At 38.4% G+C, this 14834-nt stretch overlaps 3 protein-coding genes across 7 annotated transcripts in view; 2 read left to right on the top strand and 1 right to left on the bottom strand.

Annotated features, from left to right (window-relative positions):
• LOC110846799 (discoidin domain-containing receptor 2) overlaps nt 1-3224 on the top strand; it is a 29863-nt gene extending 26639 nt beyond the window's left edge. Inside the window, exons 14-20 of the mRNA XM_022093639.2 lie at nt 40-672; nt 1214-1431; nt 1671-1762; nt 1883-2071; nt 2150-2359; nt 2436-2460; nt 2549-3224. Of these exons, the coding sequence (XP_021949331.1) occupies nt 40-672; nt 1214-1431; nt 1671-1762; nt 1883-2071; nt 2150-2359; nt 2436-2460; nt 2549-2920 (1739 nt within the window). The 3' untranslated portion in view covers nt 2921-3224. The remainder of the gene's footprint in view (nt 1-39; nt 673-1213; nt 1432-1670; nt 1763-1882; nt 2072-2149; nt 2360-2435; nt 2461-2548) is intronic.
• A 21-nt stretch (nt 3225-3245) lies between these two features.
• LOC118434987 lies at nt 3246-4809 on the bottom strand. 2 transcript variants are annotated; one of them, XM_035849881.1, is made up of 4 exons: nt 4423-4809; nt 3790-3837; nt 3503-3709; nt 3246-3433 (listed from the first exon to the last, which is right to left on the bottom strand). In XM_035849881.1, the coding sequence occupies exons 1-4, from the start codon at nt 4711-4713 to the stop codon at nt 3278-3280; spliced, it is 702 nt and encodes a 233-aa protein (XP_035705774.1). In that variant the 5' UTR covers nt 4714-4809; the 3' UTR covers nt 3246-3277. The 2 variants fall into 2 exon arrangements, with proteins under 2 accessions (XP_035705774.1, XP_035705775.1); XM_035849882.1 differs by lacking the exon at nt 4423-4809 and adding an exon at nt 3907-4016.
• Nucleotides 4810-7422: 2613 nt separating this feature from the next.
• On the top strand, nt 7423-11878 carry LOC110846723 (mutS protein homolog 4). 4 transcript variants are annotated; one of them, XM_035850099.1, is made up of 15 exons: nt 7423-7739; nt 8042-8211; nt 8289-8437; nt 8521-8836; nt 8918-9138; nt 9207-9404; nt 9501-9687; nt 9758-9894; nt 9964-10067; nt 10148-10373; nt 10455-10556; nt 10640-10753; nt 10825-11033; nt 11111-11345; nt 11416-11878. In XM_035850099.1, the coding sequence occupies exons 2-15, from the start codon at nt 8094-8096 to the stop codon at nt 11716-11718; spliced, it is 2619 nt and encodes an 872-aa protein (XP_035705992.1). In that variant the 5' UTR covers nt 7423-7739; nt 8042-8093; the 3' UTR covers nt 11719-11878. The 4 variants fall into 4 exon arrangements, with proteins under 4 accessions (XP_035705992.1, XP_035705991.1, XP_035705990.1 ...); XM_035850098.1 differs by having other exon boundaries at nt 8031-8211; XM_035850097.1 differs by having other exon boundaries at nt 7423-7924; nt 8031-8211.
• Nucleotides 11879-14834: the final 2956 nt, after the last annotated feature.

Below are 14834 nucleotides of genomic sequence, written 5' to 3'. Positions count from 1 at the left end.
GAAGATACATTCTCTAAATTAGCTTTCTAAACTTTGCAGAACCGGCCATGGGCAACTTCACAGAGGAAATGGCCTTGCCTCCCCCAACCATGATTCACCCTCCTTCACAAGAAGTGGGATCCTCAATCGCCCAAAGTGATGCATCTGAATCCATTTCCCACAATCGAATTCACACATCGAATAAAAATCCAATATCTGGACCACACCCACCACTCCTGCCACCCAGCATCATTTCTTCAGAGGAATGGACTTCTGCCACCATTGTGCTCACTGCAGTCATCAGTTCATTCATCGCCATCATTCTTGTCCTGTTGCTCATCCTCACCGCACTTTTATTCCGACACAAGCTTGTGGCTCAAGGGAAAATTCCTCCAGGATGTCATAACGGAACGCTGGCATCCCCTCCACACTACGAAAACCATAATCGCCATCACTTGGACTTTGGCATTGGCTACACCGCACCTGAGGACATTGTCCACAAATCTAAAGGATCGTCTGGAGGGGAATATGAGGAACCTTTCGTGGATCCCCAATTTTCTAGTTTTGTTTTAGAATCGAACGGACTTATTGCAACTTCCTTGGGGAATTCGAATAATGGGTCGAATGGGAAGATGGCAGAGTACTACAGCTGCACACTTGTTTCAAATCCTCTGAGCCGAGGGAATCAGAATGGTATGCGACCGATGCAAATTTCTCTGAAAATTGTTTTGCTTCATTTAATGTATCCTCCTTTCGTAATCATCATCAGGGTAATAAGTAGTAATAGTTATACCACTGCTAGTCCCTCCTTCCGCTCTCCTGTAATAAGGCAATAAACTAAAACGGGAAAAGTCATCAAGGTCATAAATTCCCATTAGCAGTCACTCTATCTGACTCATTACATTCCCACAGACGCCCTTAAAAAGCTGTCATTTTTAAGAAGATGAGATGAGCATCCCAGCAGAAGTCTGAGTCCGTTAATGAGACAGGAGAGAGAGAGAGAGAGGATGAAGGAAATTCTGGTTTTATATTCGGAGTGAATGTATTAACTCCTCCGTTTCACTGTACCACCTTCAAAGTTTATCTTACCAAACCGAGCGAACTGAGGAAATTCTTGTGTTCTCTCAATTGCCTTTCGCCCAAAATAAGAAAGTTGCTAGTGATCCAGAGATCATAAAATGAAGTTAAAAATAGTAAGTAGTGTGGTCGTCTAATTAAATGAATTTATTGGCAGATTCTGGGAACGAGTATGAGTATGCTGAGCTGGGAAAACTATTACCAACTAATCAATTAAGCCCAATGAAATCTATCTCAAACTCACCAGCAGCAGTAAATCGTTGTGCCCAGCCGAGAGTGAATCTTCAGCTCAAATTCCGTGAACTGGGCGTGTTGGAACTTCCCAAACGAAACCTCCGAATGTTGAGGAAACTGGGGGATGGGGTTTTCGGAACTGTAAGATCCCTTGCTCATTTACCTAACGCGTTAATCCTTTTACACTTCAAGCTGAATTGAATTGCATTACATCATTACATTTCACACAGCCCAATCCATTTACTTCTTCTCACTCTCCCCACACACCGCATTGCATTACAGAGTCAATGGATGCATGCCTTTGCTCAATTTCAAGCAGAATAAACAAACATTTATCTCACACTCGGTGACTCATTTTGTGCATCTGTCTGAACATGCAGGTTTTTATCGGGGAACTGGAACATGGCTCCAAGGGGGATAAAAATCTAGTTGCTGTGAAGCACCTCTTGAGGAATGCTACTGATAAAGACAAGTAATTATATAATCTCCATCGTTTAATTTATAATTTACCTGCACGTTGTTGTTATATTTGGGGTTTTAAAAATTCTCCTAGAGTTCTTAATAACATGATACAAATACTAATTAATTATAGATTGGACTTTGTCGAGGAAGTTCGTTTACTCTCAACTCTTCATGACCCCAACGTCGCAAGTGTGCTGGGTGTTGTATGTTCCGAGGGTGACCTGTACAGCGTGGTTTTGGAATTTCTTGAATTGGGGGATTTGTGTCAGTTCCTTAAGCAAAACGATTCGATGAGATCTGGTTCTAATAAAAAACTGAGGTTTGTCATTTACAATAATTTCATTCACGCATTCATGGTTTCTTTCTAATATTGCATATTTGTGCAAAATCTACATAGTTTAAACAGTTTGCTACACATCGCAAGCCAGATTGCGAGTGGAATGAAGTTTCTGGAAATCCGCAACATTGTTCACCGAGATTTGGCTGCCCGAAATTGTGTCGTAGGACGTGGTTTGCTGGTGAAAATTTCTCACTTTGCAACAGATACCGACCAATATTCACAAGATTATTACAAACTTGATGGGAAAATGCCTTTGCCGATAAGATGGTAAGTTGTAAATCAAATAAATTAATTTATTTACAAATGTAACACCATCAGATAATGGAATTATTCAATTTCATAGGATGGCATGGGAGTCTCTCTTTATGGTAAAACTGATTATAATTTGCATAACAAGCATCCGTAATAATATGTCATCACGACATTGTAGACTAACATTTATTGTAATACACACAGGGTAAATATTCGAGCAAGAGTGACGTGTGGTCATATGGGGCGACGCTGTTTGAAATATTTTCCTTTTGTCGCCATCCACCTTATGGGAATATGAACGAACAAGAAGTTCTCCATAATCTGAGACGGCTATCAATTGACGACCCCTCGGACCCTTTCCAACCACCAAGTCGACCGCATGCCTGTCCACGAGATGTGTATCAGCTCATGTGTGATATGTGGCGAAGGGAGGATGACGATCGTCCATCGTTTAGAGACCTTCATGTCTTTCTTACGAGAAAAAACATTAATTTTGTCCCATCCCAGCCAAACTTTAATGCCAACTCTACACTTGGCTCCACTACGTCTTCTTATGTTGAACATTATATTGTATAAATATTAGATTTTGTTAAACTGTACTCGTACTAATTTTTAATATGGAATTTAATTCCTTTGTCAGTGTGTGGAAATCTTTAACGAAAGTATTTAAGGAAGACTGACTAAGCATCAATATGTACTTTTTGCAACTTTGTCTCAAAATACTCCAGTCTCGCTATTCAAATACGAAAGCATATAAATTGATTTGTGCTTTTATTTATGAAACTACATTATTGTAAGTAATAGGATTCATAAAGTTACCGGACAGTATTACGTAATTTTGTAAGAAATTAAATTAATAAACACTCGGTTTTTACAATGACTGTTTGCACGTAGTTTCTAAATAGCAATAGCATTCAACCGGGATCGAATCAACTAGGGCATTTGGGGCATGGGGAGATTTCGATAATCTGAATCTGATCCGTAGGATGAATCACCGTCAAAGCCATAGGAGGAATCGTCGTACGACATATCATCTCCACCCCCAAATCCTGGATAATCATACTCGCCATCGTAGGAAGGTCCCCCATTCTGCAACAAGTTTCATTGAAAATAACTCGCATCATGAAATAGTACGACATTTGCATGCGCATAAATTACCAAATTCATTTCTCCTACTGCTGAGCTTATCACGTCCAACACCTCCAAGAGAAAGGACCCCGTCCCTTTTAAAACAGACCACACCGGGTTTGGTGGTTGAACGTGGTAGTACGGGGGAATTATAGGGAAAGAGCCTTGCATGAAGGGTGGGGGTGGTTGTGGGCCAAAGAAAATCCTTCCTTGTCGTTGACTTTTTTGAGCAATAGACTGCAGAATAATAAATATGTTTGTAACATCAAATTATTTTTTAACCTGATCTGTAGCAAATTAGGAAAATTTCATCTTACCCCAATGTCGTTGTCCGGATTAAGATTAACTAACCTTAGATCTTTCGCCTGTAAAATGAAGTAGTGTGAAATTGAATTAAATATTTTTAAAAATCACCTAGTATGTATTGAACTTACAGCTACCGATGAAATTGAAAAACTTATTATTAGCATTATGATTAAGTATTGAAACGTATGAATTTTTGCCATATTTTATTAGAACGAGAGACACTACTGTTCTACGCAAAAATGTGTTCTGTACTGGCAGTATTTCATCTTTTTCAGTGAAACTTATACATTCAGCAAGGGTGACCTTGCCCTTGATCATTACGGTATCCAGCATGGAGTAGTGATTAAGGGTCAGGTTTTGGGTTGTAGGACTCTTCCTTTCATTAAGTGTTTCCATTAGAAAGTGGGTCACTGAATCAAATGTTTCCACTTAAAGTTCTCAAATCCGGAAGGAAAGTTGTCCAGTCCTTGAACTTGACTTGTGAATGGGCTGAACCATTTCGATTTACTTCTTATTTAGTAATACTTATCTCAGAAATTACATCCTAAAGTTTGCCAACTACGATGATTCATGTTATTGTAATATGCATCATATTTAATTTAACATTAAATTCATATTAAAATCATGAGTTTATTATTTCGAACCTGAAATAAGTTCAAGAGTCTCAAGCCAAGAAGGACAAGCGTGGATGAAAATTGAAAGGGAGAGAGAGCGAAGAGGGTGAAATTTTTCAATGAGATTCGGGTCACGTTCACTTTCAAATATCTACAAATTTCAAATATGAAGTATGAAGATGAACCCGTCGTCGTGGTGCAGCCCAGCTCCGAGGCAAAGTGGGGAGAAACAAAGAGGAGATTCTTCTTTCCTTCGTACATACACAAGTGCGATGGCACAAGTTTTGTGAGACAAAGCAGAACAGGGTCTGCGAGCCTCATTCCGTCCCGTCAAACACAAACATATCAAAAACCATCCAGGGAAAGTAACCAAATGAGAGTAAATTTGTTCAACAAAGAATGCACAACATTTCTCCGTCGGGGAACGATATTCCCTCAAAAGAATTGATACGACGACATGACACCCTCCGAGAGACTGCAGCAGCAGCGATCCGTTCAAGCGTTCCTCCTGATTTGGTCGGAATATTCATGAGGCAACACATTGGTCCAGGGTGAAGACTTTGATGTGTGCGTGGGTGGATGCCGAATAGCTCTCGTGTGATATGCGTTGAAAATTGATAGACAAGCAAACGGAGGTGGACTCGAGTGAGGGGGGAAATGTATACCCAAAAGAATTCAAGTGACTTCAAATATATGTTCGATAACTAAATATTAGTATTATTAGCAATCTATTTACACATGCTAACTGTAGTTCACTTGACTTTGGGCACGCAAAATTATTGTGCACTCAACAACAATCCCCCCTCGTTGCCTCGACTTCTTGCACGGTTGGTTATCAAGTTATAAAAGCATAATAATTAGACGCCCGCATAATTTTGACAGTTAATTTGACGAGAATAATGATATTCGAGCAAGCAAGCTCAAGTAGTGCTGTTGGTTGCATACGGTTGGATTGCATTTCTGATTATCTTTATTGTGTTGCATAATATTGCATCTGAGACCACAAAACAACAAGCCAACCTTGAATGAAACCTCTCATTTCCATCAGACTGAGTCCATCCATCCATCCTGCCTTTCCATAGATATTCCCCCTCCACGCTGCCCACCCGGCTCCTGTGGGGTCGACGACGACGACGAGGGAGAGGTTCTCAAGTGTTGTTGGGAGAGGTTCTTCTTGACAGGCGGATGGATCTGATTTTATTTTGGCAAAGGTATTTTCCTCATCCAGTTATTCCTCGTCTTTGTCTTTCGAGAGGCGTATATGGATGGAATGCGTCAAGTATTAAATCAAAACATCCTTTTTTTCTCCTCTCCCAAAAATTGTGCGTATCTATCTAACAACTAAGGTCGAGGTGAATATCCTGCTCCTGGTGCACGTCTGCTGAGGAAAAACTGTCAGAATATTGCGTTTCCTCCAAGATGATAAACCCGTCAGTGTCCAGCGTAGTAAAATATTTTCGGAAAAGTGGCATATTCGGTTTCTTACTAGGAAATTGGAAAATGAGACGTGCACTGGTTTCATCGTGCCCGATGAACTTGAGACATTTTTTGGGATGAGACGGGGACGCAAAGAAGGGAGACAACCCCAACAAGAAGACGATCAACTTCACATCTTCCACACCACCACAGAAAGCAAAATTATTATTATTCTCTCCGAATCTCTTGAGCAACCTCTCCTCCTTGTCTTTTGTCATCATGTCATCCATCTCCTCATACAACAGATGCATTTGAAATTTGAAATACATTTGACAGTCGTCAGCAACATTGCGTTCCCATTCATTTCATGTCACGAACTCTCAGTTCCAGTTAGAAGAAACATCCTATAGAATAAAATCACTATAAATACGTACGTATATACTAGAAACAAGAAGTGAATGAAACTATGTGCAAGCAGGATTTCTTTACCGACAACAAACAATAACCCTTCTTGACTTGTTCAAATTGTAAATTCGACTCGTACCTACAACCTCATTGGGGAGCGTCCATAAATCACGTGATCGATTAGAGGGGGGGAGGGGGTCTGAAATTTGTCACCAATTATTACGGGGGGGGGGGGGGGGTAGATGGTCAGATGTCACGTGACATGAGCAAATTTTTTTTAACTTTTGTATATGCCAATAAATGTCATGAGAGTTATATATAAACTCTCTTGGCATACCACACGCACGTTATATCAATTTGATTTTCATTTTGCATATTTAGAAACTTGCTTCGACTTAAATTCTTATGTCTGACTGGCGTATTAAATAGTTATTTACACATGTGTGTAATGTAGCTAATTTAATTAAGGATTTAAAAAATATTGTTATTCCGGACAATATGATTTAATTTGAGCATCATCTCCTGTCACGTGACCGGTGGGGGGGGGGTAGCGAAATTAACACCACCGGTCACCAAGGGGGAGGAGGGGGTCAAAATTGTCCAAAAATCGATCACGTGATTTATGGACGCTCCCTTGTTTAGTATCATTATTTTTCGTTACTGTACATATAATTTCAAAGTTTGTGAACTGCTCTAATAAATAGAATCCGTTTGTTCTTACGTTTGTCATTACGCAAAATCAAACCAGCTACGAAAATTCATGAAATGTATTTATAAATAATGACAAAAGTTCAAACATACTTTTAAACTAAATAATTTTGAGTTGTCCCCCCATTGCATTGATGTTCATTCGGGACTTGGGCATCTCCATGAATGCATACTCCATTATGTTTTAGAGTCGAAACTTTTACTAACTGCATGAACTAGTTATAATTAATATTTTTCCATTAAAAACTATATACACAGCTCCTATTCTATCCAAGCAATCCATATATTTAGAATCAGACCTTAGCATTATTGGTTTGTCATCCAATCCAACAAGTAGAAAGGGACGGAATACATATGAATTCAAAACTTGTCGTGAAATTCAGTTTCGTTCGATTCCAACTTGTTCAAAAGTTAAACTTTGTTTGGAATACAAAGTAAGCAGCTCAGCAGTCTCGTCGTCTTGTTGTCTAACGCAATTTAACTTTCAACACGAGAAAAGCAGCAACTCTTTCACCATTTCCTCCCCACCCAGTCAAGGATTTTTTGAGGGCATTTATTGAAGAAATGCTCATAATAAAACGAACCACCAGGGCTCATTAAAGTGCATACAATGGTACATAATATCGAAATCCAATAAATGCACTCTTAAATGCACCAAAAAGTTGTGCAAGTTTCTCAAGCAGCAGGCGAAGGAGAAAGTGCGGGCGGCTCGCTAATTGAGAGAACGACGCAATTTCGGCTGTCTCATAAACTGGGGAAACGGGATGATGAGGAGAGGGAAGAAGTGAAGTCTACCCTTCCACCAGGTCAATGACCAGGTCGCAGATGTATTTCCCACTTTAATTGCGAGGCAAATTCTCCATTAACTTCATTTCTTTTTATATTTTTATGCGGAGAAGTCTGCGACTTCAAGTCGCATTTTTTTCTCTCCTGATTTAGTCAAGTTATTTTTATTCTCACTTGATTATTTTTCTAACAATATTAAATTTTTTCTACAATATTTGTAAGCAATATTAATTTAATTATACTCTGATAGTTAGTATATAATAAGATTTCTTACGTTTATTTTTTTTTAGCTAAATACAGTAGTTTTCTTACCTAAACTGTAGGGTCTATTCAGGTTTAGTAAATAGGACACGCGAACAATACAAGAACGTCGCCACTGCCCTACGATGACCACCATCATCTCGACACCGACGAGAACTCACTCATCAGTCCCTCTACCAAGCGTATCAAGATCCAGCGTCACTAAAACTTTGGTGGAGTCGGTTGACGAAAACACCGTTGTCGGTACTTGATTTGTTTTAATTCTTTTTCTCTATCTATTGTAATACTTAAATATTCGAATGTGGATTTACTGCTTGTAGCGATCGTAGAAGGAAGTGGACAAGCTCGTGGCGAAATGGGAATGGCCTGTATCAATCTCAGAACATCTCATTTGATCCTGTGTCAATTTGCTGACACGCAATCGTACCACCGTGTGATTTCTAAGCTGAATATTTTTAGACCACATCAAGTCAGTTAAAAAAAATTTTGAAAATTTCAAACTACTGGGGCCGAAAATACTAAATTGAATTGAATATTTATAATACTGTTTAGATATTAATGCCGGCAACATGTTGTGAAAAGACCGGGACTGCAAGTCAACTTTTTAAGGCATTGAAAGCGGAAGTATCAGATATAGAAATTGTTCCAATTTTACGCAAAACATTCAGTGAAGGGAGAGGACTTCAAAGGATCAAACAATTGGTTGTCGATAAATTCTCATCGGTGGTGCAAGTAGTGACTCAAAAGTACTATTGTCTCGCGGCAGCGGCTGCCCTTATAAAATACATTGAGTTGGCACAGTCGATCGTATTTGCTTCGAAATCTATGAGAGTCGAATTCCAAGGATCAGATAAAACTTGCATGATTGGTAGGTTATAGGTTATTTACATATTTTGATTATGAGTTGAATAATTGAGGGATATAGTGGTTGTGTATTATATTTTTAAAGATAGTAAAACAGCACAAAATCTAGAACTGCTGACAAACAATAGTAAAGCTATGTCTTCACATTCTGTTCATGGAATTCTGAGTAATTGTCGCACCCCTGGTGGAGCTCGATTGCTTAGAATGGATATTTTACAACCTCCTTGTGATATCAAGTTTATTCAGCAACGTCTTGATTGTGTCGATGAACTTTTGGACTCTAGAGATGTCTTGTGTGGGTTAGAGGTGAACTAATTATTTTATACATGGAACATTATACCTACATAAATTAATAAATCAATTTTGTGTTGCAGAATATTCTTTCTCGTATTCCATTGGATATTGAACACGTAATCTCAACCCTAATCCAAATTCCAAAAAGTGAGAATTCTCGAGTCACGGAACAACGAATTAACTTTGTAATTGCTCTCAAACACACTTTGGAACTTTTGCCGGCCTTAATTGCTACTCTGGGAAGTACTACAAACATTGTCTTCCAGAAAATCCGTGATGTTAGTCTCGTTTTATCTATTTTATCTCGATGTATATGTATCTAAAGAAATGCATGGAAATGAATAAGTTCTCATCAGTTTTTAACGGCCTGTTAGGAATTGCGAGCTCCTATATTTCAGAGCATACTTGAAAAAATTCAAAGAGTGATCAACGAAGAAGTTCAGGTCCAGAAAGGGCTTGTAAATAGCAGGCGTCAACGTTGTTTCGCAGTGAAGGCAGAAATAAATCCTATCCTGGATATCTCAAGAAAAGCATACTGCGAAATTGTAGAAGATATGAATCGTTCGTCAAAAACCTTATTTGTTTGTAATATTTGTTTAAACAATTACTAACTTATAGTACAATTAATCAGAGCACGTGACAGAATTGAGCAACAAACATAATTTGGCTTTACGATTGGGAGAAAATATACGCAGGAGCTATTATATTCAGCTAATTTTGCCTGGAAGAGGAGATCGTGTTCCAGATTTACCAAACACATTTCTTCAAGTAATTATGGCATGTCTATTTATTTTACATAATCCTATATTAAAATCTAATTTGCACTCTTCGTTATAGGTCAAAAAATACAGAAATGTAATAAACTTTACAACTGAATGTTTGCTGAGTTTTGACCATCGTGTCACAGAAATACGGAAGGAAATTGAGAAATTCAGTGCAATGTAAATAAAATTTTATAATTTATCGTATATACCTGGATCATGTCGCAACTAATCTATTCATAATATGATTGATATTCAAGTGTCGTAACGGATTTGGTAACTCAAATTCGAGAAGATATATCTAGCATATACAACATTAGCGAAGCCATGGCTCAATTAGACGTCCTTTATGCGCTTTCCAAATACTCGCTAACCACCTTGAGATGCGTTCGCCCTCGTTTTTCTACTAAAGCAACAGCTATCATCAATGGGCGTCACCCTGTTTTGGAACTAGTAAAAAGTGAGGAACCCGTCCCTAGTAACACGGTAGAAAATTTTTACTTACTTCATACAGTGGAATAATGTAGATGATGATGTTATATCTCAAATTCATTTCATATCTTTCAGTTTTTATCTGAAGATGTAAATTTTGCAATAATAACTGGACCAAACATGAGTGGAAAAACTACGTACCTTAAACAAGTAGCTACCCTTCAAGTTCTAGCTCAGGTTCTTATTTATAAAGTTTTGCAACAATTCGTTCAAGTTGGTTGTATACGTACAGTACATGGTTTGTTATTATGCTATGCTAGATTGGCACCTTTGTTCCTGCAGAGGCAGCAACATTTAGGATAGCTAAAAATATATTTTCACGACTTGGAACTGGTGATAATATAGAGGATAACGCATCCTCCTTTGCGATGGAGGTACATATTCCTATATTTTATAATAAAATGTTAGTTTGTTTATTTTTATTCTGTGCATCTTTTCTTTACAGATGTGCGAGATGAAATACATTATTGACAATATCGATCATAATTCTTTAGTAATCATTGATGAACTGGGCCGAGGCACATCCGTAGAAGAAGGGACTTCAATTTCAGTAGCCATTGCTGAACATTTATTGCAAACCAGGTCATTCGTCCTCTTTGCGACCCACTATATGTTTCTCACCAAGCTAGAAAGCGCTTACGCGAATGTTTTAAAGTAAATTCTCCAGCACTAACAGTTCATACCTTATATTAAATTTGGTTTTGAATTTATATTATTCTCTATGTGTGTAGTTACACAATGGAGACTCAAGAATGGAAATTGCAACCCGGAAGTGCTATCGTCAATGAAAACGAAGACGACTCTTCTAACACTATGGAAAATTGCAAACTCAAGTACACGCACGTTATAAAACGCGGTGTTCCGGAGGTAGAATATTATGGATTGAAACTGGCAGTCTTGTCGTCATATCCTATGCCTATTATTAAAGATGCATTACAAATTGCAAGATATATAAATAATGAGAGGGTAACCTAAATAAAACTTAGCGCCTTTGGTTTGATAATCTATCTAACATGTTGATTTTTATGTCCTGCAGAATCCTGAAGATGTGAACGTGACGAACGAAGAAGAAAGAGAGAAAGCTTTATATCTTCTAGGATCTCAGTTAAATATTGCTTGTGAAATGGCCAACACGATTTCTCAAGAAGAATTGCTTGATTATTTTATAACTTTGAAGAAAGAATTCTTAACTACGTTCGGCACTCTTGATGATATTCCAGCAGACAATGTATCCGATACAAGTTCAAGCTATGAAATTCCCGATGCCACATCTACCGCCCCTCATCTTCTTATTGATTCAAACTCAGATCAAGAGGAAGAAGAATCGACTGCGATATAATAATATGAATCATATTATATGATATCAACTACTCCCATTTGTTATTTTTAATTAGAGTGGAATAATATATACATAAGTACACTTGTAACTATAAATACCTGTATACAACCTACATTGTATAAATATAATCTAACGATAAGTATTATTTGCTTCATGCTAATCACTTGCAGATTGTTTTCTTTTCTGGAGCAATTGTGTTTCTTAGTTCATAGGACTTTAAAATAACTCGTTATGAATCCCCAAAAGCATTGGACTTATCCAAAAGTATTCAGAAACTGAAAGTTACAAGCTTTCTTGTTTTTCAAGAAAAATACGAGCTTAAAAAGTTGCCCTGCCGTGTTTGCTTGCTTTTACTCTTAAAATGGACATTTTATTACCAGACTTGGCATCAGGTGCTGGGTTTAAGCTATACCCTCGCATCAATGAATCTTTCGATGTGCCCTGGTAGAAAAAGGATTAAATTGGCTTCCCTTGTTGGCTTCTGGGTTTTCTTATATCGATCACCCTTCAAACAGTAGGGGAACTTTCTCCATCCGCCAACTAAATAACCATCTGCATGCATCCACTTTCCACGAGTTTCATTGCCAAGGTCGACTCCCCAATTTCAGACTCATAAAACCATCCTTTTCATGTACCGTATTCCTGTGGGATTATTAATTTTTTTATAACTGTCCAATCCTCACGATACCTACTCTTCCATTGACTGTCTAAAGTTGATGCCCATGGGACATATAGATCAAAATTCCGGTTTGGACTGGACAATGGGAGTAAAATGACAATGCAAGGCAAGAAAGATGACCGAATGTCAATACCAACCGGTCCAATGTAATCGATCCGCGATACCGTTATTCTGTTTCTCGTTCTGTGACTCTCGTGAAGCCTCTCGACCCACCTCAAACACTATCTGTACGCTGGATCTTGAATGAATACAAGCTGACATCAAACTCCCACCCGTGATTATCAAATCAAAACCGACTGATTTATATATTCGTGGTCGTATGTACATACATGATGCGTGTACATATGCAGAAGAAATCTGGGTGATTGATATCGAAAGTATCTTCAAGTGAAATGTTGACCCTGCATTCACGTTTAATCGCATGAGTAGCCGAGGATGAAGGGCGTGTTAAGGGTAGTGTGTCATTTGATCTAAAAACATACGTCAGATAATGAAAGACTTAAAGGGGCCAAGTCAACTTTGTGATTTGTCCTTGTCATCATCTCCTACTGGAATATCTTTTTATTCTTTTTGTATGCCCACATACAGGAAAATATAATGCAGCGTTTTTAGTAGAAATTACCAATTCACACAAGCGTGAAGATCTCCTCTCCTTCGGTGAAATGGAAACATTTTTAACAAGCAAGAAACAGTAACTCTTGTATCAAATCTCTACTTACGTGTTTCAAAGTATATTCTAAGTGTGGGCAACCCAGAAGCAACCTCATGTCTGTATGTACTACTTATTGACAATGCCAGAGTAAATATTATGCTGAGAAACTCGTCTCATTTTCCTACAGCCGATACATTGTCTCGAAGGAGAAGACGAGGCGAAGTCTTGAGCTGAGACTTGATTGACATCAAGACATCTTTGCAATACATTGCGAGGAGGAGGCAGGAGAATAGAAGAGTGAGAGACTCAATTGGCTTTAGGGTCGAAAAAAGCTACTTTATTAAATTTTCTGTGTCAATTTCAGTCCAGACTCGACTCAATCTTCTTTGATGTTTGCTGGCCTCTTGCTCAAGATTCGATATTATTTCTTTTGGGGAAATGAAGTGTTTGATCTGAAGGAACGTGGACGAACACGGCCAGAATGAAGCAATTCTCTGGTCGCTGCACTGCAACACTGGAAGGAAGGAAATGAGATTGGACCTTTTTTTAATGCGTTACTTTTACTTTATTGATTATTTTACTCAAATTAATTCTAATTGTAGTCTTTATTACGGAACATATTTATCATGGGCATGATTATATCTCTGGGGTAATAAAATTACCCCTGGCAGATTTGTGCTAAGATCTAACGAGGTAACGAATATTCGTCAAGTCTTCACCCAAATTAAAGGACTTGTTCTTCATATTGCATACTTCTTTTCAGAGAGGAGACGAAAAGGCACTCGACTACTGATGCTGGGGTCTAATTGGAAGAATGATTTTTCTGTCCCTGACTTATTCATCCATGCAGCAGTCATCGTACTGCAAAGTGCATGCATTTTCAGAAAAGGACCCACCCAAGCCTTCAATCTCTCAAGATGACTTCTCGGGACTCAAGTGGAATCGTTTATTCACCCTCCACAAGCAGTGTGGCATATAACGTTGCAATGGTGGTGGAGCAATTTTTACCTTTCAAATTCTTGACAGAATGATAACTCCTTGATAAATACAAATGTCTTTATAAGTTGGGAGGGGACCAGAGAAGTAGCAGCACCACCAACACAGGCAACTCTTCTATTCTGGGATTCATTGAATCGCTATCGATATGGATGGATGATGGAAAAGGAAAGTTCGGAAACTTTTGGGGTTGGTGGTGTGGTTTCTTGCTTCGTAATGGTGAACATCGTTCATGTATGTATGCATACAAAACTTGCTCAATTCATACTTCTGTCAGCTTTTTAGGTCTAATTTCCTGACTCCCTCTTCTCTCTGGTGAAAGAAGAAAAGTGAATAGAAATCGCCAACCCAGTCGAGCAAGTCAAATTTGAACCAATTTGCCACACGAGAATAAAAGTACGTCGTTGGTTCGCCGAGTTTTCATTCATCCGATTTATAATATTCGATCAATAGTGAATGTGAAATGTCTTAGCTGTATGTGCAGCCCATGCCCAAGGGGTTGACTTTATAATATTTAGTGGAATTGCAGGAGATAAAGGTGCCACTGCTGCTGGTAAAAGTCGAAAATGGGGAGCTATTCAATTATGGTCTCAGGTGGTGCACCCATCAAATATTTTCCTTGCTCCTTCAGCTACGTCTGCATCATCCTGACCAACAAAAGTTGAATCATATCCATCACAATTTATTATAACAATCAGTCATCCACAAGAAAGAAGCCAATATACGTATTGGTCGTAACTAACTACAATCCAGTTCCATAGGCGAGGCAACTTTTTTCATTTTCCAATC

The sequence above is a fragment of the Folsomia candida genome, unplaced genomic scaffold (genome assembly GCF_002217175.1).
Source record: "Folsomia candida strain VU population unplaced genomic scaffold, ASM221717v1 Fcan01_Sc003, whole genome shotgun sequence".
In the NCBI taxonomy this organism is placed as follows: domain Eukaryota; kingdom Metazoa; phylum Arthropoda; class Collembola; order Entomobryomorpha; family Isotomidae; genus Folsomia; species Folsomia candida.
This window is presented reverse-complemented; position numbering and strand designations above follow the sequence as displayed.